The sequence below is a fragment of the Myxocyprinus asiaticus genome, chromosome 36 (assembly GCF_019703515.2).
Source record: "Myxocyprinus asiaticus isolate MX2 ecotype Aquarium Trade chromosome 36, UBuf_Myxa_2, whole genome shotgun sequence".
NCBI lineage: Eukaryota > Metazoa > Chordata > Actinopteri > Cypriniformes > Catostomidae > Myxocyprinus > Myxocyprinus asiaticus.
Genome location: NC_059379.1, coordinates 30,823,713 through 30,850,368, shown reverse-complemented (window position 1 = coordinate 30,850,368; position 26,656 = coordinate 30,823,713). Strand labels below are relative to the sequence as shown.

Genomic DNA, 26,656 nt, shown 5'->3' with positions numbered 1-26,656 from the left:
CACTGGTGCCCCCCTGGGATGTGTGCTCTCCCCACTACTCTTCTCCCTCTACACCAACGACTGCATCACCAAGGACCTCTCTGTCAAGCTCCTGAAGTTTGCAGACGACACCACTGTCATCGGCCTCATTCGAGATGACGATGAGTCTGCATACAGAAGGGAGGTTGAACAGCTGGCTGTCTGGTGCAGTCAAAACAACCTTGAGCTGAACACGCTCAAAACGGTGGAGATGATTGTGGACTTTAGGAGGAACACCCCAACAGTGACCACCCTCACCTTTCTAATCAGCACTGTGGCAGCAGTGGAGTCATTCAGGTTCCTGGGCACTACCATCTCACAGGACCTGAAGTGGGAGACACACATTGACTCCATTGTGAAAAAGGCCCAGCAGATGTTGTACTTCCTTCGCCAGCTGAGGAAATTCAACCTGCCACAGGTGCTGCTGATACAGTTCTACTCAGCAGTCATTGAGTCTGTCCTCTGCACTTCAATAACTGTCTGGTTTGGTTCAGCTACGAAATCAGACATCAGAAGACTATAAAGGACAGTTCGGACTGCTGAGAGGATTATTGGTTGCCCCCTGCCCCCCCTTCAAGAACTATACACTTCCAGAGTGAGGAAAAAGGCTGGAAAAATCCCTCTGGACCCCACTCACCCTGCCCACTACCTTTTTGAGCTGTTGCCTTCTGGCCGACGCTTCAGAGCTCTGAGCACCAGAAACGTCAAGCACAGGAACAGTTTTTTCCCTCAGGCTATCCATCTCATGAACAGTTAAATTGCCCCATTGAGCAATAACTATGTGCAATACACAGTTTAGTCTTTTTTTATATTTATCCAACACATCCAACCTCTTCTGCGATTTCATTCCTCTAGAAAAAAAAACAAAAAAAACATTTGCACTGTACATAACAGATAATAGATTTGTATTAGATTGCACTACGAATGTGTATGTATGTGTGTGTGTGTGTGTGTACGTATGTGTATAACTATTTTTTTATTTTTTATTATTATCTATGTCTTGCTGCTGTTTTTGTATTGTTTTTGTATTGTTGTACACTGGAAGCTCCTGTCACCAAGACAAATTCCTTGTATGTGTAAGCATACTTGGCAATAAAGCTGATTCTGATTCTGATATTGGGCGTTCAATTTTTTCCCATTCATTTTAATACAAGAGGTCTGTCTTTACCGTTACGCTTTCTCCTATGGTAGAGCCTCATAGGTTGTGGTATCTCTCACTCTGGCAGCCGAAGGCCGTTGGTGGTCATGTGTCTGTACGCCGCTAGAGGGCAACAGAAAGCGGAAGCTGGGCTTTCATAGACGTCTGTGTGCCGCTAGAGAGCAGCAGTGAGCCGCTGGCGTCACATTTGACTGGCTTTCCAAGAGAGAGGCGCTCGACGCCGGTAGAGGGTGGTGGGTGAAAAGACCGACGAACCGGGTGGAAGACCTGAAAAACGAACTGACGTTATCCTCTTTAGATAAATCTAATTTTCGCCGGTCTTTCTGGAGCGATTAAAGGTATGTGTAACTCGTATATTTCTTTACTTCTCTTGTGGTTTGAGCGGTACAGAAACACATATTAGCCGTGTTTATGAGCCGATGTCTGGGGAGATGAGCTCATTTTTTCAGGCCTTTAGCTGCTCAGGCTATTTAGCTCAGCTAATTCCGGATTGACTCGTCTACGGCTGGGTATTGAGGTCAACACATTGATTAAGTAACATGTTATGATTATCGACGGTGTGTTTGTTAATGTTACTTTTCTGACGATTGTTTAATTACTCAATGAGTTGTTGGGAAAGTTGTGCGAATGTAATAATTCCCCGTCACGTTGGTTTTGAGTTTAGGTGAGCGAACCGAGCTAACTAGTGTTATAGTTTTTACGTTAATCACTTTTTACCGAATGTATATATGTAACAAGACGATTTTTCTTTAGAATTACATGAAAGTGCTTATTTTTTTATTTAAAATATACTGGTCTGCTAATGTCGACACCATTGAGCTGTCAGATTAACATGGTTTAGGCTAAATCCAACATACAAGTTAGTTTTAGACTATTTTTGTATTTTTATTAATGTCGCTGTTTGTCTGTGAAATCATGTCTTGATAAGGTCAGGTTATTATATATGCCCTGCTGGAAAATCCAGCTCAAGCTGGTAGCTGTGTTTTGGAACATGTTAGCTGGTCTTTTGCTGGTCCAAGTTGGTCCATAACTGATCGACCAGCTACCTTGTTCCAAAAACCAGCTTGACCACCTTGAGCTGGTATGACAAGCTGGTAGCTGATCTAAGCTGGTCTCCCAGCTTGGACCATCTAAAGACTAGCTTGGACCAGCTCAGGACTAGCTAGAAACCAGCTACCGTGTTCCAAAAACCAGCTTGGCCACCTTGAGCTGGTATGACAAGCTGGTAGCTGGTCTTTAGCTGGTCCAAGCTGGTAATGAGCTGGTCCTTAGCTGGTCGACCAGCTACCATGTTCTAAAAACCAGCTTGACCACCTTGAGCTGGTATGACAAGCTGGTAGCTGATCTAAGCTGGTCTCCCAGCTTGGACCATCTAAAGACTAGCTTGGACCAGCTCAGGACTAGCTAGAAACCAGCTACCGTGTTCCAAAAACCAGCTTGGCCACCTTGAGCTGGTATGACAAGCTGGTAGCTGGTCTTTAGCTGGTCCAAGCTGGTAATGAGCTGGTTCTTAGCTGGTCGACCAGCTACCATGTTCTAAAAACCAGCTTGACCACCTTGAGCTGGTATGACAAGCTGGTAGCTGATCTAAGCTGGTCTCCCAGCTTGGACCATCTAAAGACTAGCTTGGACCAGCTCAGGACTAGCTAGAAACCAGCTACTGTGTTCCAAAAACCAGCTTGGCCACCTTGAGCTGGTATGACAAGCTGGTAGCTGGTCGTAAGCTGGTCCAAGTTGTTCATGAGCTGGTCTTAGCTGGTCCTTAGCTGATTGACCAGAGCTACTAGAAACCAGCTACCATGTTCCAAAACAGCTACAAGCTTAAGCTGGATTTTCCACTAGGATATGTAAATAATCATAGGTTTTCTTTTATTTTCTCATTAAACATTTGTAATTGTCCCGTAGCCTATTGTTAAAAAAGAATCAAGCCTTTAATGAGAAATATCAACCAATAATTACAATTACTGTATGCTAAAATGATTTGGTAGAAGTATTTGGGACTCATCAGCCTCTTGCTGTAAATTGTTAAATGTTCTTTTGTATCCTTAAACACAACGTGACGTCATTTTGGTGACTAAATATTGACTTGTTCATGTGTTAAAGCCACTTGATTAGATAACTGTAAAGTGCTTGTAGTTTTGGCCTTATAAAATGCCATGACATGCTCTTTCGCTGCACTCTTGTGTGCTCATTACAGTCTGCTCCGTGTCCTTTACTGAACAGGTTACCGTACCCAGATCTGCCCCGCCACCCCTCTTCATCTGGTGTGATTGTGTCTGCCTGTGTGTGTTTAAAGGAGTGTGCACTTGTGTCTGTCTTTGGACAGCACGGAGAGAGATTGTTAGTACTGTATTAGCTATATTCACTGGCTTCACTTGGAGGCACCCTATCTGCGATCCACCATGGGTGACATGAGTGATCTGGACAGACAGATCGACCAGCTGAGGAGATGTGAACTCATCAAGGAAAATGAGGTCAAAGCCCTGTGTGCCAAAGCCAGGTAAATAGCCTTGTGTTATATGAGTCATTTCAGTATTGATCACCTGATCATACAACAACACTAACATGTGCATGTGTGCTAATGTGTTCCAGAGAGATTCTAGTAGAAGAGAGTAATGTACAGAGAGTGGACTCTCCAGTAACTGTAAGTATTGGTAAATCGCATAGAAGTGTGTGTGAGCTTGTGTTATTGTTCTTGCCTTTGTTAATCATACATATGGGTATGAAATAAATACTTTTCCTCTCTTCAGGTGTGCGGTGACATCCATGGGCAGTTTTATGACTTGAAGGAGTTGTTCAGAGTAAGTCTGAGTGCTTGTTCGCACACTGAAAACCCTAACAAGTTGACTCTACTCAGTTGATTGAGTAAACTCGTTCCCTCAATTGAATTGAGTAATGGCGTAGCCAAAACTTTAGTTAAAAAAAACTTGTAGTTAATTTCACTTCACTTGGTGTTCATATAGAATGAACTTAACGGTTTAAGTTAACTAGATGCAAGTAGACTTAACTTGGATTTGCTATTAATATGTTGTAATTTCAACTGTTACTTGAATGGACTCAATTTTAGTTCATACAATAACACAGCTTAAATAATGAGGATAATAACTGATTCTAGGTCAGTCATTAAAGGAATATTCCGGGTTCAATACAAATTAAGCTCAGTTGACAGCATTTGTGGCACAATGTTATTACCACACAAATGTATTTAGATTTGTTCATCCTTTTCTTTAAAAAAAAAAAAAAAAAAAGCAAAAATCAAGGTGACACAATGAAAGTGGTTGCCAATATTTAAAGGTTTTAAAGGCAGAAAGGTGAGGCTTATAATTTTCTAAAAGCACTTACATTAAAGGAATAGTTCACCCATCTCTCATTATTCACTTACCCTGATGCTATCCCAGATGTGTATGACTGTCTTTCTAAAGCAGAACACAAATGAAGATTTTTAGAAAAATATTGAAGCTCTGTAGGTCCTTATAATGTGAGTAAACAGGTGCCATCAGGCTACTGGCAGTTTAACGGTCCAAAAGACATATTTAGGCAGCATAAAAGTAATCCACACGACTCCAGTCGATTAATTAGTGTCTTCTGAAGCAAATCGTTAGGTTGGTATAAGAAATGAATCGATAATAAAACTTCATTAACTTTCAGAAATCGCTTCCTGCCAGCAGTTGACGCATCAGTGACGTAAGCACTATGGCGCGATCACGCGAGAAGTCGGAAGCGCGTGCTTTGTACACAACAGTGGAATGAACGTCACGTGAGAGTTAGTTCATTTCAAACAGAAATACATTGCTGGGCGGAAGCAACGATTTAAAGTTAAAAACATTTTAATTATCGATTTGTTTCTTAAACCAACCTATCGATTTGCTTCAGAAGACATTAACTGATCGACTGGATTCGTGTGGATTACTTTTATGCTGCCTAAATATGCCTTTTGGACCGTCAAACAGCCAGCAGCCTAATGGCACCTGTTTACTCACATTATAAGGACCTACAGAGCTTCAACATTTTTCTAAAAATCTTCATTTGTGTTCTGCTGAAGACAGTCATACACATCAGGGTAAGTGAATAATGAGAGAATTTACATTTTTGGGTGAACTATCCCTTTAATTCGTCTGTTAAAACTCATGTATTATTTGAGCTCTAAAGTGGAAATACGTTTTTGTGCTAATCAGTATTATGCCACAGATACTTTCAATTGTGCTAAACTTGTATTGAACCCGGAATATTCCCTTAAATAAACTAGTTTCTCCACAGAAATGCATATATGCCTTGCACATTCACAAGGAGAACTGAGATATTGTTAACAGGGTCCAACTTGACCGAAGGGGACACGGATCACCCTAACTGTGGCCACACGAAGCAACTATTTGCAACCAAACAACATAAATAATACTACAAAGGAGCTAAAACTACTATGAATTCTTAATAACAACTATTTAAATCCCCCCCCATATGTTCTCTTTGACCAAGGAAAATAATTCAAGTGCAAGGCATTATGGGTATTCCCCATATAGCCTCAATTTTGTACTCAATAATTTGAGTTATTAACACTTAAAATCTATGGATTTTTAAGAAAATAAGTTCAAGGAACTTAGATATTTAAGTTATGAGCCCCAAGACGTGACATTTTAGGTAGTTTAATTAAGACAGCTTGATTTTTTCGGTAATGACATCATTAGTGTGTACAGTGCCTCAAAAATTCTCTGTAATCAAATAATTGGTGCAATTTGGCTTAAAGAGCACTTTAATTTCAGCATGGTGCTAATCACATCTTAATGTTACAATAATGAAAAAGCATTTTTTTGTTGATTATGTGTAATATATTAGCTGTTACTATTCATTTGATTAATAAAGTTATCTGGTGTCTTCAGGTTGGAGGAGATGTTCCAGAAACAAACTACCTCTTCATGGGAGATTTTGTGGATAGAGGCTTCTACAGTGTGGAGACCTTTCTCTTACTACTTGCACTTAAGGTACTGTTTGTTTTTGTTTTGTTTTCAATGATGTTATTGTTCTTATAATTCATAGTGTGAGTAATACTTTAAATCTAATTGTACATTCAATTACTTCTTACAGGTGCGTTATCCAGACAGAATCACCCTGATCCGGGGAAACCACGAGTCCAGACAGATCACACAAGTATACGGCTTCTATGACGAGTGTTTAAGAAAATACGGGTCGGTCACAGTATGGAGGTACTGCACAGAGATTTTCGACTACCTGTCGCTCTCCGCCATCATTGATGGCAAAGTGAGTATTTGTTAATTTGTTTGTTTACTAACAGGGATCCCCATGTAGCCATGAGTTAAAATTCAATACCATGCTGAAGTGCATTTTTTGCTTCTTGTCTTGCTAACCCATAGATCTTCTGTGTACACGGAGGCCTCTCGCCCTCAATCCAGACTCTGGACCAGATCAGAACCATTGACAGGAAGCAGGAAGTGCCTCATGATGGACCCATGTGTGATCTTTTGTGGTCTGATCCTGAAGGTAATTGTAGAGTTGTAAAATTCCTTCATTTGGAATACTGAAGATATGTGATAATCTAATGAAAGCAACTAATTGAATTAATTTATCCCTCACTTGATTCAGACACCACAGGCTGGGGCGTTAGCCCGAGAGGTGCTGGCTATCTGTTTGGTAGTGATGTTGTGGCCCAGTTTAACGCTGCCAATGACATCGACATGATTTGTAGAGCGCACCAGCTTGTCATGGAAGGATATAAGTGGCACTTCAACGAGACTGTTCTCACTGTGTGGTCTGCTCCAAATTACTGCTACAGGTGGGTTTTTGTGACACAGTAATAAAGTTAAAGGTGTATGTATTGCAACATATTGATTATGGATGGGTCAGATTGGTTGATTAGTGACGTTGTGTTTCATCCTATTTAAAGCATGACTGCTTCAGCCGCAAAAACCAGACAAACCAACAACTAGTCGATCATAAACACATGAAGGCCTTTTTTGTTGTTGTTGTTCAAACAATATATAGACCTGGGGTTCCCGAAATTTTTTGCCAGCTGAAGCCCTATGACCTAAATTATTTACTTAAAGTACCCCCATAATCCATTGTCATGGAAATTAATGATCGATTAATCGTTAATGTTAATACTGCAAAATGCTTATGGAGGACTCCAAATAACTCTGCATGTAGTATTCTGTTTAAATATAATTTAAATGTATACATTCATGAAGTGCAACTATTGGCATGTTCCTCTTAATTAGTTCAGTGTATTTTAATACATTTTAGGCTATGTTTAGTACGAATTTGGGAATGGTTTAATTACTATTAATGATTTACTGTTAATAATAACTTGTATGGAAGATACATATTTTAGTTCATTAAAACTGGTTTCTAAATCCACGTTGTAGATCGTGGGATGTTTCGGGCCTTTGGACTTATTTTTTTTATTTGAAATTAAGGCAAACCCTGATGCACTGTTAAACACAGTACATAACATACCACTTCTCTGCTGAGATGTCAGGTGAATGTACCTTCGTGCTCCCCTGGTGATCACTGACGTAATTGTAGGTTGGGATAAAACAAGGAGACCGGCAGATCAACAGAGCTTGTTGGCATGTTGTACTTTTAACACACTATCATGGTGCATGCAGAAAACATTAATGTTCATTTATGGAGATACACTCCAACACTGATTACAGTCAGAGATGGGACACTTCTATTCAAATGAATGTGACATTTTTTTTATGGCCAACAGATGTAGAAAAGAAAGTCTCACCTTACGGGTAAACGAGCCAATCACCTTTTAGATACAGATATTGCCTGTCCATCAACTCGAGAACGAGCATGCGTATTAGCTGGTATCCATAGAAATAGGTGCCCAGCCTGCCCGGGAGTGTTATCTGTCATTTTTGTTTTCATTTCATTGATACATTTATAAAATTATGTCATTCCATTTGTGAATGTACATCTGATATACACTCAGTGACCACTTTATTAGGAACACTTGTATATCTACTTATTCATGTGATTATCTAATCAGCTAATCATGTGGCAGCAGTGTAATGTATAAAATAACGCAGATATGGGTCAGGAGCTTCAGTTAAAATTCACATCAACCATCAGAATGGGGAAAAATGTGATCTCAGTGATTTGGACCATGGCATGATTTTTGGTGCCAGATGGTCTGGTTTGAGTATTTCTGTAACTGCTGATCTCCTGGGATTTTCAGGCACAACAGTCTCTAGAGTGTAAAGAGAATGGTGCCGAAAACATCCAGTGAGCGGCAGTTCTGTGGGTGAAAACACCTTGTTGATGACAGAGGCCAACAGAGAATGGCCAGACTGGTCCAAGCTGACAAAGGCTGCGGTAACTCAGATAACCGCTCTGTACGATTGTAGTGAGCAGAATAGCATCTCAGAATGCACAACATGTCGAACCTTGAGGTGAATGGGCTACAACAGCAGAAGACCATGTCGGGTTCCTCTTCTGTCAGCCAAGAACAGAAATCTGAGGCTGCAGTGGGCACAGGCTCAACAAAACTGGACAGTTAAAGACTGGAAAAACATAGCCTGGTCTGATGAATCTCAATTTCTGTTGAGGTACACAGATGGTAGGCCCACTGCAGCCTCAGCTTTCTGTTCTTGGCTGACAGAAGTGGAACCAGACATGGTCTTCTGCTGCACCAACAATCATGCCATGGTCAAAATCACTGAGATCACATTTTTTTCCCCATTCTGATGGTTGATGTGAACATTAACTGAAGCTCCTGACCCGTATCTGCCTGATTTTATGCACTGCACTGCTGCCACACAATTGGCTGGTTAGATAATTGCATAAGTAGGTGTACAGAAAAAGAAAAAAGGAAATGGAACATTATATTTTTAGGAAATTATACATTATATTTTAAGAGTTTCGGCAGACTTGCAAGGAAATAATAACTGGCCAGATAAAACGGTTTAAGATCCAGCGGAAGCATCTGTCAACTGGTCAGTTTGTCCGTGAACTGAACCAACTGAACTGTTTGTTTAAGCAACATCTTCCTCTCTCACAAACTCTTTGCAGTTCCCTCATGACCCCTAGGGGCAAACCCTCTTTTGGGGAAGCCCTGATATAGCAGATGGCATGCATGTTATTTTTTAAATGTTTTATGATAAACAGTTTGTCACCTTTTAGCGTTAAATAACCATTTATCTTTGTCATAGATGTGGTAATGTGGCTGCAATCTTGGAGCTGGACGAGCACCTGCAAAAAGAATTCATCATATTTGAAGCTGCTCCACAAGAAACCAGAGGCATTCCCTCCAAAAAGCCAGTCGCTGACTACTTCCTATGAGCTTCCTGTGTCCTTAGGATGCAAGCACTCTCAACAGGAAGTGGTGCCCTGTGTGTCCTTGTATTTCTGTTTCTTTTTCTCTTTCCTTGCCCAACTGTCTTAATTGTTTTTTTTTACTTTGTAATATTCAGATTTCTTTTCTACCTTCCATCTTCTTTTATCACATTCTCTCTTTTTGCCATCAAGACACACACTTGGCGTTATATTCTCATATACTGCTGTGAAATCTCTTGCTCTCCAACTCAATGTATTCTGTAGATGTAGACATTTATTATGTATGTGAATAGCAGTAGGGAAAATGGAACAGAGCACAAAGCACACTTGAGGTTGTGGCTGCTGGCAAGACATGGCATTTCACATGTTTTTAACGGCAGGTTAAAACAGTATGTCGGACATTGCATTATTGTTATTATTGTTATTTTCATTTTCTTTTCTCATGTAAGTTGTAAATGTATCATAGAATGAATATGGCATATTTCCTGATTTGATTATAGTTTACTATCATCTTTCACCCGAGTCATAGTTTCACCGCTTTGGAGTTTTGTGAAGGAAAGAGCTGCAGATGCAGAGTGCCTGACACTGCAGTAATGTACATGGACATTAACGACACTGGAAAACATCTGAACACAACACACACACTGAACTGGATATAGAAAATGTGCTTTTCCCTCTTGACTGTTCTCTCTTTAGGACTTAATGTTTATTTCTTTTTCTTTTTTTTTAATTTGTGAAAATAAAATGTACTTTTGTATGAACATAAGAGGTTGTTTTCTGGTTTTGTTCATCTGTCATATGGTGTGTTCACTTGCTCAATATACTGCATAAACCCTTATCCACAGCTATTAACTGATTATGTTAGATTATTACACATCTCTCTAGAATGCCTGATTGTGATTTGGTGCATCTGCATTTTGCAGTGAAATATTTCATATAATGACTTAAACTGTATAACTGACCGTTGTCCCAAGCAACCAATTTTATAAATAACTTCTTGAACTCCAATCTATATTTCACACCCATTCCTTTATGTATTTGGTAATCCATGTAAGAAGTCAGAAAATGTACTGTCATCCTGACATTATTGCAAAAGAATGGGCTTCAAGGCTGGTTTCACTATCATTTAAGGGTTTTAAAATATCTCTACTTATGATCAGATCATGTTGAAGGGATAGTTCACCCAAAAGAAAATTCTCTCATTTAATCACCCTCATGCCATCCCAGATGGTTAAGACTTTCTTCTGCAGAACACAGATTATTTCAGCTCTACTGGTTAATTCAATGCAAGTGAATGGGTACCAAAACTTTTAAGCTCATAAATTCATAAAGGCAGCATAAAAATAATCCATACGACTCCAGTGGTTTAATCCATGTCTTCAGAAGTGATATAATAAGTGTGGGTGAGAAACGGATCAATATTTAAGTAATTTTTTTACTATCACTTTTCATTTTCACATCCTTTTGTTTTTGGTGATTCATATTCATCATGCATATCACAACCTACAGAGCAGGGAGGGGAATTACAGTAAAAAAAGGACTTAAACATTTATCTGTTTCTCACCCACACCTATCATATTGCTCCTGAAAATATAGATTTAACTACTGGAGTCGTATGAATTATTTTTATGCTGCCTTTATGTCCTTTTTGGAGCTTTCTGGTCACTGTTCACTTGCATTGTATGGATCTACAGAGCTTAAATATTCTTCTAAAAATCTGAATTTGTGTTCAGCTGATGAAAGAAAGTCATACACATCTGGGATGGCATGAGGGTGAGTAAATTATGAGAGAATTTTTACTTTTGGGTGAACTATACCTTTAAAATGACTCTGGTGTAGTACCGCTCCAGTCCATTAGTTGACTCTAAAGTGCGCCAGCAGATGATTTGGCGCGCCACCCATCGTTTCCTCTTTCTCCGGAAGTAGCCGGCAGGGTGTTAACGCACGCCGTCACTTGTGCTAGACAAAACTGCAAATCTGGATCTAAACTCTTCACAAAGGGAATTCACAAACGAGAGAACTAACATTTCCAGGCGATAACAGGTACGTCCTGTATTTGGAGTATGTGGTATTTGTCGGGTCTGTGGGAATGAAGGTGACACCGGTCCGTTAGGCCTGAAAGAGTCGGTCACACGTTTCCGCGGGTGTCACGCTCACTGCTGGAGATATAAAGTCATAATTTGTTTAAAGTCGTATGTTTATTTATATATCGAATCTGGTTTAAGTTTTGTAGGTTATTAACATTAATGCCCTGAGCGTCAATCGTTTACCGGTGGTGAACGAGTAAACAGCGTGTAGGTGTTGATATAATCTTCATATCAGTAATGGTTATTTAAAGTGTCAACGAATTAGAGGTTTGTGTAGTAGAAAGGTGGTGGCTCTTAGTGGTCTTCTGTTTAACTTATAGCTTAATTGTTAATGTGCCTTAACCCTTGTGCGTCAATTTAAAAAAGTTACTCAGAGGACCTTAGAGGACATAAATGTCCACGTCAAAAAACTGCCATCATAATATTATATATTAATATTATTTTCCACTTTCAATGAGTTAATTTTTTTTAACCAACATCAGTCCTGATCATAACTACCAAATATTCATTTATTTTCAGGATTTCAACCCTTTAAATGCCAGTTTGTTTACATAATGCCACTTTTGTTTTTTACACACACACACACACACACACACACACACACACACTTCTCAATACACACATACAAAACACACTCTGATATCCATACCAACACACCCACACAATTTTAGCTGCATCATTTATTCAATTGGTCTGCAGTGCTCTATAATACAGAAAATAGAGAAAAAGCATGTATTTGCTCCATAGGCTAAACATGAAAAAAAATGCAGCCATCTTGTGGGAAATATTAAAAATGTAAATTTTGAAGCCAGGGCTCTGGAAAGAAAGCAAAATATCTTAGAATTCATGATTTTATGCTTTAATGGCACTGGGATCAAATATTTCAATTGGGACATTTCTGTCCTTAAGGTCCTGAGTGTAACTGTTTTGTGTACACAGTGTATTATAGGAACTGAGGTTGAAATATCAAAATTTCCCCAAAAATACACACCTTTGGCAAAATGTATGCCGTTGGCATTAACACAGTCAAAATGATCAAAAAAACACAAATGTCCCGAAGGTCGCACAAGGGTTAAAACAATCCATAAGTCCTTTGCAATACAACACAAAACCATGGGACTTTATTAATCCCCAAAGGGGCATGATTAAGTCTCTTATGGAATGTAAAATTTGTATAATATATATTAATGCAAGTGGAATAACAACCAGATTAAATAAACCAGGAGATGTACATTGTTAATTACAGTGAGAAATGTTACATTGTTCAGTGTATACAATGGAATTACAATAGGGCAGTTTCGATCAAATGTAAATATGAACAACGATTACGGTATTAAGTAGCTGGCAGTAATAATACCTGAATCAGAACTTGGAAAACAGTTTAATTTGTCTTAGCCAATTAGGAGTTTATGATATTAAGAAATTTGTGTTTGCTATCATCCTGAAGCAATTCTACACTGGGGATCATCAGTCTGGCTTTGCTTTCAGAATAACATATGATGTAATAAAAAAGAAACCGCCATTAATCAGGGCCTGAAATTAATTTCTGAAAAAGGGGGGTGATTCGTAAACTCGTAATACTAAAACATCCACATTTTTACAACAGTCTCACCTAAATCTCATGTGAGGGATACTTTTCTCAATTCTTACCTCTAGTTGTATTAAATGATTTTTGAAGTATATAGCCTAATTATGGCCCTTCTCTACAGTCACTTGTTTCCCAGCAAGAATTTATGCAATCATGTGCTGTATTACATTTATTGTTGTTCTTGGCAGATACATTTAAAGGGACAGTTCACCCAAAATTGAAAATGCTCTCATTTTCTCACCCTCATGCCATCCCAGAGTATGACTTTATTTCTGCTGCTGAACACAAATTAAGATTTTTAGAAGAATATCTCAGCTCTGTTGGTCCATACAATGAAAGTGAATGGTGACCAGAACTTTGAAGCTCCAAAAGGCACATAAAAGCAGCATAGAAGTAATCCATAAGACTCCAGTGGTTAAATGTATGTCTTCTGAAGCGATACAGTCAGTTTTGGATGAGAACAGACTAGGGCTGGCCGATATGGACCAAAAATCATATCTCTGTATTTTTAGGCTAAATGGCAATACAAGATATATTTCTCTGTATTTTCTACGAAGTGGAATAAATGTTCAGTTGTAAATCAAAGCCACATGTGAGATGGTAAATGAAGCTTGCAACGCGTTTTGTTTCAGGGCAGAAGACTTCAGGCTGCGAAGGTGATAAGTTATGTCGAAGCAGCAAGAAGTTAAACTGCATACTGCAGGTTATGTCGCTGTTGTAAATGGTGGAACAGATTTGAAATGCTTCCACTTTTGGATGCAACCTGTTTATGGCATTCTCTAAAGATGACATGCAGGGCTCGACGTTAAGCATTGTGATGTGCTTGTCCTTCAGACAAGTAAATTGGTCATTCACTTGTCAGAGTAAAAAAGTTACTTGTCTAGAGAGAAAATGTAATGGTTACATGTTCAAGTAACATGTTAGAGTTTCTAAAATTATGACATGGCCAACCATGTCAAGAGTAGTAAACATTCAGTAATAAAATAACTAAAGAAAAGCAATGAATAGAAAAAAAACACACACACACACACACACAAACCCCCCACAAATTAAGAAAACAGTGCTTTTTAACAGCATTTAAAGAAATTAACAGTATCAAGTATTCAATTAAACCTTCAGAATGAATTTGACAAACTACTACTGGTCTTCCCAGTATGAATAATACTTTAATACTTTTCTACTAGAGTTATACAAGTAAAGTTATCCAGCCAAGAGCAGTGAGTGGTTTTGTAGTTTTCTTATTGTTGTTTGATTATTATTAAGGATACACTAGACAGCGGCAGGTCTATTAGGTTACATTTAAACTTACAAGTCGTACATTTCTATACAAATCAGCTTTTCCCCTAATGTTTACGTTTAGACATCAGTCTCTGTGTTTACATGAACACCTCATCAAGACTTTTTGAAATGTATTTGACCGTTTAGGCGTTCTCGGAGCACCCGTGCATGTTAAGCATGCCGCACACACACAAGCCGCCTGTCAGTCAAACAGCGCGGAGCTGTTTTGCTGCTCATCTGATCTTTTAAAACCATCTCCAGATAATTGAACCCAGGGCTCCAGACTAAAAAAATGTACTTGGGAGCCATTAGCTCCTAAACTGAAACATTAAGAAGCCAAATGGCTGTTTTTAGTCGCCAAATCACAGACTTGCTTGATTTAGATAGAAAGCCGAAGAAAAGTAAGTCAGCTGATAACCCATTCATCAGAGGTTTAATAAACAGTATATATAGTTGAGAAGATAAGTTTGCATTCACTTTTGTCTCAAATGTTCACACCACTTTCATAGTTTATATAAATATAAGAGATAAAAAACATTTGGTCACACTTTATATTAGGGCTGCAACTAATGATTATTTTGATAATCGATTAATCTAACGATTATAAGAACGACTATTCGGCAGTTATTGCAACGATTAATCAGCTCTTAACTGACTATTCAGCTTGTGCCCCGACTTAAAAGGTTGTATGAAACATGCTTACTAACAATAAAGAGGACAAAATCATCTTTAAAAATACCTCTAAATGACATTCACTGAATTAAAGGGGAAATATACTTTTATTAAGTTTAATTCAGTAAAGAAATTCACTGCAAAAAATCCTGTTATCAAGTGTTTTTATCTTGTTTTCCATTTAAAACTGTCTAAAAATCCTTAAAAAATATATACATTTACTTGAGCAACATATAAAATATTTAGACTTGCTTTAAGAGAGTATCTTGAATATAAGTGTATTTTGTATAGAAGTGTATTTTTTCACTTGGTTATACTTCTGCGGGTGCAGTAAAGACAAAATACACTTATATTCAAGATCTATTCTCTAAAAGCAAGTCTAAATATCTTATATGCTGCTTCTCAGGTGAATGCATCTATTTTAAAATATTTTTAGATATTTTAAAATCAATGTATTTTTAATATTATATTCAACATTCCCAGATAACAATTTTTTCTTCTGCAGTATAGCTGCTAAAGTAAATTTACATTGTTTTAAAGGAGTTTTAGATATTTGTATTGGAAAACGAGCCAAAACAAAAAAGTATTTTGTTGCAGTGTATAATGGGGCGAAGACTACCCTCTCACCTTTCTGTTCACTTCAATCCTTCTTTAACTCACAAAAAAACAAACTCTCTCTTATTAATAAAGCTGTGTATTGCCAATTTTCTTCACAATATGAAATGCACAGTGACATTTATTATGATTCAATAAGTCACGAGCCATCACATTATAATCTAGCTGCATTAAGCGTGCGCGCTTGAGGGATGAGCATCCCCGCGACAGTGTGCATCAGCCGGGTGCAGTTTCAATCTCTCCCCCTTAGATCGGGACACTTCACGCAACTCATAGAAGAGGTGCTGACCGCACATAGAAATGCCAGTTATGGAGATTGTAGTTATTTACATGATATGCTTCCGTATTATTTGAACTTTATCAAAGCTATAACGCATTAAATATAACTGCATTTAAGATGTAACACCGGGGTGTTTCCTTTAAAGACGCTCGACACGCAAGTTTTGCTCCAGCTCCACTTATTCCACAATGAGAGTGCTTCTGTATTTACTTATTTGGTATTTTTGCATTATAATTCCCTCATACTTTGCGATCTACATCACCTGAAGCTGTGAAAGTTTAGAGTGCATCTGGACTGTGAGCTGTGTAATTCTTCCTCAATCAGGCGTGAACTGCAGTGCTGTTTTGTTTTTGCAAAAACAAAAAGAAAAGGTTAGAGTGGGCAAAGAAACAGACATTGCACAACAGATAATTGGAAAAGAGTGTTATGGATCTTAACCCCATTGAGCTTTTGTGGGATCAGCTAGACAGTAAGGTGTGTGAGAAATGCCCGACAAGACAGCCACATCTATGGCAAGTGCTACAGGAAGCGTGGGGTGAAATGTCATCTGAGTATCTGGACAAACTGACAGCTAGAATGCCAAGGATCTGCAAAGCTGTCATTGCTGCACGTGGAGGATTTTTTGATGAGAACTCTTTGAAGTAGTTAAAGAAAATCAAATTGTAATTGTAATTTTTCACGTTATTAATGTCCTGACTATACACTGTGATCAGTTGAATGCCACTTTGGTGAATAAAAGTACCAATTTCTTTCCATAAGAGCAAAATCTGTACATTGTGTGTGTGTGTGTGTGTGTATATGTGTATATATATGTATATATATATATATATATATATATATATAAATTGTTTTAAAATATTGCCTTAGTCTTTCTTTACTGTTACCAGATGGCCCCAGACACAGAGACTACAAGAGTGCAATCTGAATGAAATCCCAGATGCAGTTTATTGTGCTACTCCAATCGCAATCAATAATTACCAGAAGAAGAAAAAAGTGGTACACAATACGGGACTTTTAATTATAAAGATGTCCGAAATACACAAGAGACTTATTTTGAAATGTCTGTGCTCCCAGTTGTGAGCTCACTGACAGCTGATTCGCTTGGGAAGTGAATCTGATAACCTGAGCTCCTGAGTTCAAACCCTCAGTTCTTTTCGGGTGATTCGTGAAAAAGATCTGGTTCAGAAGAGTCATTTGTTCACGACTCACTCTCACTGGGTTTGTTGTTGGGTGCATTGCAGCGAGCTCATCATCATAACAGAACGGGTGAAAAGCGGTGCGAGGCGCACAGGTAGTGCGCGCTCTAATGATTTATTCAATAACTCACAAGATGATATCTGATGAAACCACATATGAATGCACCCGTCTGTCGCCAATACTGACTAGATTTAAAATTGTCGCAATCAATTAATTTTGGTCGCATTTGCGACCATTTTAGTCGCAGTCTGGAGCCCTGGAGCTCATTGTTTGTGCGCTGAGGGTGAGTGGGGGCGGGGTTGCTTGGAGAGTGATAGAGGAGAGATGCGATCATGGAACAAACAGGTTATGTAACACAACATCAAACTATATCGATATAAACGGTATTGTCTCATCCTATATCTTGTTTTAAAATATATCGATATACCTTAACCGCCCAGCGCTAGAACAGACTAAAATATAACTCCTTATAACTCATACTAGAGGTCAACCGATTGTGGATTTTGCAGATAACGATAACTAAGCTGGTGGAAAAAGGCAGATAGTTTTTAAACGTCTGTGCTCCCAGCTCACACAAACACACATGGGAAACAAATATACACTCTTACAGTCATCTACAAACTATTACAATATAATCACTATAAAGTAAATATTGTCATATTTGGGCTAATAAATACTGTATGAGCAGTAACTCAACAACATTAGATCATCATTCATCAATAACAGATCAATAATAATAATAAAAAAAAAAAAAAAAAACTATTGGCAACTATCCGCATAGATTTTTGCCAATAACCGATAGTTTGATAAAGCAACTATCAGTGCTGATATATTGGTAAAACCGATATATCGGTCGACCTCTAATTCATACTCACCTGCATTCCTTTTTTACCGGCCAAGAAATCAAATGCAGTACATACTCTGACAGTGCGTGATTTCAGATGCAGCTAAAGAAATATAGGTTTGAGCCAGGTTTGTTAACCTTCTCATTGTTTTCTAATTTCAGTGTTAATACCCATCTGTTATGTCACGTTTTTTCGCCACCGGATCTGACAGTGAGTCGGAGGAATCCTCATCTGATGAAGAGATCACCCCCAAAGCGTCTGGGACTACCTTAAAGCAGTGAGTGTGTTTTCTGTAATATCTGGTTTGTACTGTGATCTTTTGTGATGCAGTAGTTGACTCTGATTGTTTTTCCATAGGGCCCTGTTGCTGAGTGATGATGAGGAGGACACAAAGAGAGTGGTACGCAGTGCCAAGGACAAGAGGTGAGTACAGTATGTACACTTGTATCAGTTTAATAATCTTGGTGGCAAGGCATCTCCAGCATTTGCCAAAGATGAGGACATGATAATAAAATTAATAATTGCTTTTGACTTTATCAACACTATGGATCTGCACTCTGTTGGTATTACTGTAGAGCTGTTCAGTCGCAAAATTAATTTGTTGGCCAACCCAAAAGGCTGTTTCACCGCAAGCTTTTCAGGAATTGTTCTTGTGTTTGTAGAGTTGCATTTTATCAGTATTGTTCAGCTTTAGTAGTATTTCATGCCCCTCAGTGATGCTTTTTTTCATGTCCAAAACCTCTTTTTGTAATTCAGTGGAGCGTCAATTAAAAAAACTCTCGCACCTGACGTCCATACCTCTCCCATTCTTTCCAGGTTTGAGGAGCTCACCAACTTGATCAAAACCATCCGCAATGCCATGAAGATTCGAGACATGTCCAAATGTCTGGAGGAGTTTGAGCAGTTGTGTCGAGCGTTCCTCAAAAGTAAAACCATCGTTGACAAAGAGGGCGTGCCTCAGTTCTACATCCGTCTGCTAGCTGATCTGGAGGAATACGTCAATCAGGTTTGTAGAAGATACCAGAGATTCATCCAAAAGGAAGTCACATGATTCACTGTGTATGTCTCTTGATCAGGTGTGAACAACTTTTTCTTTCTCGTTAGTTATGGGAGGACAAGGAAGGGAAAAAGAAGATGAACAAAAACAACGCCAAAGCCCTGAGCACGCTACGGCAGAAGATCCGCAAATACAACAGAGACTTCGAGGCAGAAATTGCCAGTTACAAAGAGGTACTGAACAGTGGCCCAAATGCCATTTCTGTATGAGATAAGGGCATGTTTAAGGGCATATAGCTGCATGTTTCTTTTGCTTTGTTTCAGAACCCAGAGCAGTCAGCTGATGAAGAGGAAGAGAAGGATGACATTGAGAGCGGTTAGTTTTTTTTCCCCTCATTGTATTTATCTTTCATCTGCTATAGGTTATTGTGAAGTTGTTTTTTAAACTCTTCTCCCTTGTGCTTTCTCTGCTTGCGTGATGTGCAGGAGCATCCTCAGAGAGCGATGATGATGAAGAAAATGAAGGCGTTACAGCCAAGAACTTCATGAAGAAGCCTCAAGAAGAGGAGAAGAAAGGCCCAGAGGCCAGCAAGTTCCTCAAGGGTGCAGCTGTAAGTCCAAAACACCTAACCCAGTTTAGCTCAAATAGGTCAGGTACTGAAAGGAATATTTCACCCAAAATGATCATTTTGTCATTGTTTAATCACCCTCATGACATTCTAATCCTGTATGCTGTTTTTTGTAGCACTTAATAATGTTATATTTGTCAACATTAGTAAATGCATTGTGCATCATGAACTAACAATGAACAATATATTTTTACAGTATTTATTAGGGGGCCAAGCACCAAAGGTGCTGGAACCCTATTGTATTTCTTCTTCTTATTTTACTGCACTAAAAGCAAATGGGCAGCAAAGGCCGTAAGTCCTAGAGACATCAAACTTGGCAGGATGGTCCCAAATCCAGACCGCTACTCAGGCGCATACACGCACACTCTAGGTGGCACTATAATAAGCACTTTCACGTTTTGGCTCATATCTCCGCAACTGTGAGGGCTAAAATCAAAATTATTTTTTTCTCTGATTCCTTGGATCAGGCCCTACAGAATGTCTTATTTCATTTCCGTCTATAATTCCGTCTATATTTCCGGCATTTTTAATAAATAAAAAAACCTACTTTTTCTAACTCTTCCTAGACAGTTTGTCCAATTGGCATGGAATTTAGCATACATCATCTATAGACCCCCCCCCCGATAAAAGTTTGTTCAAAGAATTTCGATAAGTTGAATCGTTCCAGATATATTAGCAAACAGTTCCTTCAGTCGAATGCGATTTGAGTAATTGATCAATATCTACTCAACGTAAACTCCAAACGTAACCAAGCTCGGTATGCGTAGTCAGCAGGACATTACAGTTCTGCCTCTAGGGGGCACTACAACAAATAAAAACTCATCACTTCTCAGCCGTATGAGTGACAAAGTTCAAATTAAATATGCATCTTCTTTGATTCAAGTGCTAACATATTCTTAAAAAATCGATTTGACAAATGAACAAATATGGGTGCCAGCGACCAATCAAATTTCAGCACCTAATAACTCATATTGGGAAGGGCTGATGGTTATGAAACTTACTACACACAAGCAGGGTGTCTACATGCAGTGGTATAACAAATTTCACAACAATCGGCCACACGTTGGTGCTATAATTAGCTAATTCACGTTTTTGCTAATATATCCGGAACCGTATAGGCTGGTATACAATTCTAAAACTTTTCTAAATACATCAGTGCCCATAAATCATACGGTTACTTGAATTTCCATTTCCGCAACAAACATTTTCTACAACTTCGATTTATTTGAAAAACCTACTTTTTCGAACTCGTCCTAGGCTGTTTGTCTGATTCGCACGAAACTTGGTATACTTCATCTACAGACCCTCTTGACAAAAATATGTTCAAAGAATTTTAATGTCAAATTATTCCGAAGATATATACAAATGAGTTTTGGGGCGTGGCCTATAATGACTAATTAGCCTGTAGCTTGTGAGCACAATTTTCAAACTTAACAAAATCTTGTACACATGGACAAGTGAACACTCTGAGGTAACATGCCAAGTTTCATTTATTTTTTTAAACTAGGGGATGCTATATCTTAATTTTTTTACAATGGTGCTCAAAGCAGTTGAATAGTCACACCAAAATAGCTGTGTCCACAGCACCCACAGGATCTTTTCTGTAAAATTTGATTATTTTGGTCATCTCGCCATACTTGCTTGGCCCCCGACCATCGCCGCTTGCAGCTATATTTAATATTAGTTGATGTTAATTAGAAAAAAAATATATAATTGATCATTGTTAGTTCATGTTCGTTCATCATTTATTAAAATCAGATCAAATCACTTTATTGTCACACAGCCATATACACAAGTGCAATGGTGTGTGAAATTCTTGGGTGCAGTTCCGATCAACATAGCAGTCGTGACAGTGATGAGACAGTACCAATTTACAATAACATCAATTAACACAACACAATTTAAACATCTGATATACACATAATTACACTCAACAATATACAAATAATAACATACACAGTACAGTATACAATACGCACTATACAGATACACATTATTCAATAAAAATAAAATATATAAAAAAGTATATATAGAATGTACAGTATTGTACTGTATTGACATTCAGCTGTCGGTTGATAGTCAGTTATTAAGAGAGAATATAATATAATAATAATATAATTTATGACAGTCCGGTGTGAGATATAAGAGTAAGGGTAATAAAGTGCAGTGCTGATGTATTTGATCGTGGGAGATCAAGAGTTCAAAAGTCTGATTGCTTGGGGGAAGAAGCTATTATGAAGTCGGCTGGTGCGGGTCCTGATGCTGCGATACCGCCTACCTGATGGTAGCAGTGAGAACAGCCCATGGCTCGGGTGGCTGGAGTCTCTGATGATCCTCCGAGCTTTTTTCACACACCGCCTTGTATATATTTCCTGGAGGGAGGGAAGCTCACCTCCGATGATGTGTCTGGCAGTTCGCACCACCCTTTGCGGTGCTTTGCGGTTGTGGGCGGTGCTATTGCCGTACCAGGCGGAGATGCAGCCAGTCAGGATGCTCTCTGCAGTGCAGGTGTAGAACCGTGTGAGGATGTGGCGGTTCATTCCAAACTTCCTCAGCCGTCTCAGGAAGAAGAGGCACTGATGAGCCTTCTTCACAACGACTTCAATGTGGATGGACCATGTGAGTTCCTCAGTGATGTGGACACCCAGGAACTTGAAGCTGCTGACTCTCTCCACTGGTGCTCCATTGATGGTGATGGGACTGTGTTCTCTGTCTTTTCTCCTGAAGTCCACCACAAGCTCCTTTGTCTTACTGACGTTGAGGGAGAGGTTGTGCTCCTGACACCAGTGTGTCAGAGTGTGCACCTCCTCTCTGTAGGCTGTTTCATCATTGTCAGTGATCAGACCTACCACCGTCGTGTCATCAGCAAACTTAATGATGGCATTGGAGCTATGTGTTGCCACACAGTCATGTGTGTCCAAGGAATACAGTAGTGGGATGAGAACACATCCCTGTGGGGCTCCAGTGTTGAGGGTCAGTGATGAGGAGATGTTGCTGCCTATTCTAACCACCTGGCGTCTGCTTGACAGGAAGTCCAGGATCCAACTGCACAGCGAGCTGTTTAAGCCCAGAGCCCGGAGTTTCTCATCTAGCTTGGAGGGCACTATGGTGTTGAATGCTGAGCTGTAGTCTACAAACAGCATTCTCACATAAGTGTTCTTTTTTTCCAGGTGGGAGAGAGCAGTGTGTATTGTAGATGCAATGGCATCATCAGTGGAGCGGTTGTTGCGGTAAGCAAACTGCAATGGGTCCAGTGAGGGAGGCAGCACAGAGCAGATATAGTCTCTGATTAGTCTCTCAAAGCATTTGCTGATGATGGGGGTCAGAGCAACAGGACGCCAGTCATTTAAGCAAGTGATTTTGGATTGTTTTGGAACAGGCACAGTGGTGGATGTTTTAAAGCATGTGGGGACTACAGACAAAGAGAGGGAAAGGTTGAAAATGTCCGTAAAAACACCAGCCAGCTGGTTCGCGCACGCTCTGACGCGGCCTGGAATGCCGTCTGGGCCCGCGGCTTTGCGGATATTCACCCGTCGGAAGGATCGGGTTACATCCGCTACAGAGATGGAGAGTGAACTAACCTCTGTAGCTTCAGCCGCGAGAGCTCTCTCCAGGCGGTGTTATTTCCCTCAAAACGAGCATAAAAAGTATTTAGCTCATCCGGGAGAGAGGCAGCGGTGTTCATGGCGGAGTTTTTATTCCCTTTAAAGTCCGTGATGATGTTAATTCCCTGCCACATGCTTCTAGAGTTGGTGGTGTTAACTAATGTTAGCACATGTAACTTATAATAAAAAATGTAAAAAAGTATTAGTATATGTTGCAATTAACACTAACCACAATTAATTAGGCAGATGTTCTTTGCACCCTGGTGCAAATAAAGGTAGATCCTATTTGCACCCCAGTGCAAATAGTGGCAGATACTATTTGCACTCCTTATTAAATAATAACACCGTAAAGGGGCATCACCACAGTGTGTTAATTGTTTATTTAGAGTCCTATAGACACACTACACAAACCCCTACCCCTAAACCTAACACCCTGTCTACACTTGGTGCGTCTATTGACATGCCACAATGACTTGAGGCTGTCTACACTGTATGCATCAACACAAACATTCTAAACCGTTTAATTTGTGTAGTAGCGCCAGCACGTGCGAAATGGAACGGGACACCCGTTTATTGTCGGCGCAACGGACGCTTCCAGAGTAGACAGCATCATTGATTATAATGGGGTTCTATTACTTTTGATGCAACGCGCCACTCTTGTCCTTGGTGTAAGCCTAACATTCCCTTACAAAAGTTAACGATGGGAGAGTGGGTGACGCCATGCAAGGAGCGGATGTGTGAGCAACGAGCTCTGCGCACTTTGCTGAATTTTCGATTATTCTCATGTTAAAATCTGGTAAAATTTGATACACCCAGTTGCACATTTGCCTTTTGTTGCAAAACATGGCAAAGAAGTCAAAATCCTCGGGCTCTGGAGACATTAAAAGACACTTACGTGTTCAGGATGAAAGCCCCAACAGGCCTACAGACCGGGGACTCGATTTGGATGGCGCGGCGGGAGAAGGAATCCAGCGTCAGTTGTCCAACATGTCGGTGATGTTGACGGAGATTCTTGCTGACTTGGAGGATCTCACTTTAATACGTCAATCGATTACGCTGATGGAAACAAAATTCTCTGAGTTAGCTACAAGAATGACTGATGTTGAAAAATGAATCTATTTTCTGTAATCTTCGGAGAGGGAATTAACTGCTAATTCGCCCGCGACCAAAGTTGATCTGGAACATCTCCTTGAAAAGCTTGAAGATCTTGAGAATAGAAACCGCAGGAATAACGTTCGAATTGTTGGAATTCCTGAGCATGAGGAGGGCAGAGATATGGTGAAATTCCTAGACGAGTTTTTCCCGAAAAAGATCTCGTTTGCTCTGTTTCCTGCCAAACTGAGAATAGAAACGAAGGTTGGTCGCAAAGTATTCACATGTCCAAATCAAGGCAATATCTTTTATAGAATCAATGTCTGAGTAAACCATTGGATGTTTCTCATGTTAGTGGGCCTGACTCGCTGTACTAACTCTTGAGGAAGCTGGGCGACATTTTAGTTTTTTTGCGTTGGCTCCGCCATGCGGCTGGAGCTTGTTTTGTGAATAACACTTTCCTTGAAGAAACTTTTGCATTTAAGTTCCCGGACAGATTGAGAGTGGACACTATGGATGACCGCAAAATATCTACATGCTCACACAAAGGATGTCTTTTATAAAGCTGACGGATTGTGTAAGTCATGGTATATACTTTTATGCAGCCTCTGAGTAAATTGACTCGATCATCCGGGGAACCGGGATGCCGGTTTTGTTTCTTTTTGTATTGGTTCCGCCGCTGAAGCTTGTTCTGTTTGGAACAGCTGATGATTCATCTGTTTGTTCTTGGTGCTTATTACTCCTGTTGCCTGTGTTTTTTTTTTTTTTTTCCAAGACATTGAAATTATTACGTCATCCGTTGAACTCATAACAGCTGGCTCACTGATCATTTGTTTGTCTGTCCGAGGAATCTGAACATTTTATATCAGCTGGAATTTGTTTTGTGGAAGATCACACCTTTGAGACAGTTCTGTGAATGAATCTACACATTCTTTGTGTTCATTCTTCCTATTGACTGGGTTTATTTCACAAAGTATTTTCTGTTATGTAATTTTGCCTCACAAAATTGAGCAATCCGATGGCAAAGTTTTCGTGGGGACTCGGGCGTTCATGGACCTTTTGAGTTTAGAGGGATTGTCGCCGGTTGGCGCTGTCCTGCGCGGGTTTAATGTGTACGTTTTTCTTTTTTCTGTTTGTTTTGTTTGGGGGGATGTTCGGGGTTTGATTGTTTCACTAATGGGGAATGTGGTCTTCATAATTTTGTTTTTGGCACACAATTTATTTTTTCTATTATATCAATATGTCAATTGTTAATATAAGTGTACTATTGCACCACATGGAATGTAAATGGGTTGGGGCACCCCATAAAAAGAAGGAAGGTTATTACTTTTCTTAAACGTAAGAAATATGATATAGTGTTTCTTCAAGAAACGCATCTCTCCCCGCAGGAAGATGAAAAATTTGGGAAGATATGGGGTGGACATGTTTTCTTTAGTGCTGGCTCAAGTAAGAGCAAGGGAGTCATTATATTGGTAAATAAACATCTACAATTCAAATGTCTCAAGCAGATTAAAGATAAATTAGGAAGAGTCATTATTGTTTTAGATGAAATTCAAGGGCAAAGGTTGATTTTGGCTAATATTTACGCAACTAACGCTGATGATCAGGGCTTTTTTATAGATCTTGAAGGGATGTTGCAAACCGCTGGCACCCCTCATGATATAATATTGGGAGGAGACTTTAATCTTTTGATGGACTCAATCCTTGATCATAGTGAAGCAAAAGTATGTAAGCCCCCTAGAGCAACATTGACACTTCACAGGATGTGTAAAAATCTTGGTCTTTCGGATATTTGGAGACTTTTGAACCCGTCCGGTAGGGACTATACATTTTTTTCATCAGTCCATAATATTTATTTTAGAATATATATTTTTTTTTTTTGATATCCAATCCCTCATTTCATCTGTTGTTGACTGCTCAATTGGAAACATTTTAGTCTCAGATAATGCCCTGGTGAGTTTAGTGGTGTTGTCACATACAGAGAAAAATAAATTATATAGTTGGTGCCTTAATGTATCCCTTCTGCAAAATCCTGATTTCCAACAAATGTTAAAGACTGAAATCAGTGTTTATATGGAGACCAACAGTATCCTCTGTGGGCGTGGCTTGGGAGGCATTTAAGGCGGTTCTTAGGGGTCGGATCATTCAGTATGCCTCATTCATCAAAAAATCCAAAGCACAATAACTTCTGGAGTTGGAAGGAAATATTAAAAGTGCAGAGGCAGAGCTGAAGCGCCGTATTTCAGCTGATGGCCTCAGAGAATTGACCCGAATGAAATATAGATATAATACTATTTTGTCAC

At 39.3% G+C, this 26,656-nt stretch overlaps 2 protein-coding genes across 3 annotated transcripts in view; both read left to right on the top strand.

Annotated features, from left to right (window-relative positions):
- Positions 1–1,358: 1,358 nt before the first annotated feature.
- LOC127427407 (serine/threonine-protein phosphatase 4 catalytic subunit B) lies at positions 1,359–10,235 on the top strand. The gene is made up of 9 exons (XM_051675006.1): positions 1,359–1,515; positions 3,401–3,677; positions 3,770–3,821; positions 3,928–3,978; positions 6,052–6,153; positions 6,257–6,430; positions 6,544–6,670; positions 6,773–6,962; positions 9,346–10,235. Exons 2-9 carry the CDS (start codon positions 3,580–3,582, stop codon positions 9,473–9,475), a joined length of 924 nt encoding a protein of 307 aa, XP_051530966.1. The 5' UTR covers positions 1,359–1,515; positions 3,401–3,579; the 3' UTR covers positions 9,476–10,235.
- A 1,139-nt stretch (positions 10,236–11,374) lies between these two features.
- Positions 11,375–26,656, top strand: part of LOC127427382 (eukaryotic translation initiation factor 3 subunit C-like) — a 31,553-nt gene continuing 16,271 nt past the window's right edge. For both annotated transcript variants that reach the window (XM_051674972.1, XM_051674971.1), the window contains exons 1-7: positions 11,375–11,512; positions 18,193–18,308; positions 18,389–18,454; positions 18,848–19,037; positions 19,136–19,261; positions 19,352–19,403; positions 19,514–19,638. In XM_051674972.1, the coding sequence (XP_051530932.1) occupies positions 18,211–18,308; positions 18,389–18,454; positions 18,848–19,037; positions 19,136–19,261; positions 19,352–19,403; positions 19,514–19,638 (657 nt within the window). In that variant the 5' untranslated portion in view covers positions 11,375–11,512; positions 18,193–18,210. The remainder of the gene's footprint in view (positions 11,513–18,192; positions 18,309–18,388; positions 18,455–18,847; positions 19,038–19,135; positions 19,262–19,351; positions 19,404–19,513; positions 19,639–26,656) is intronic.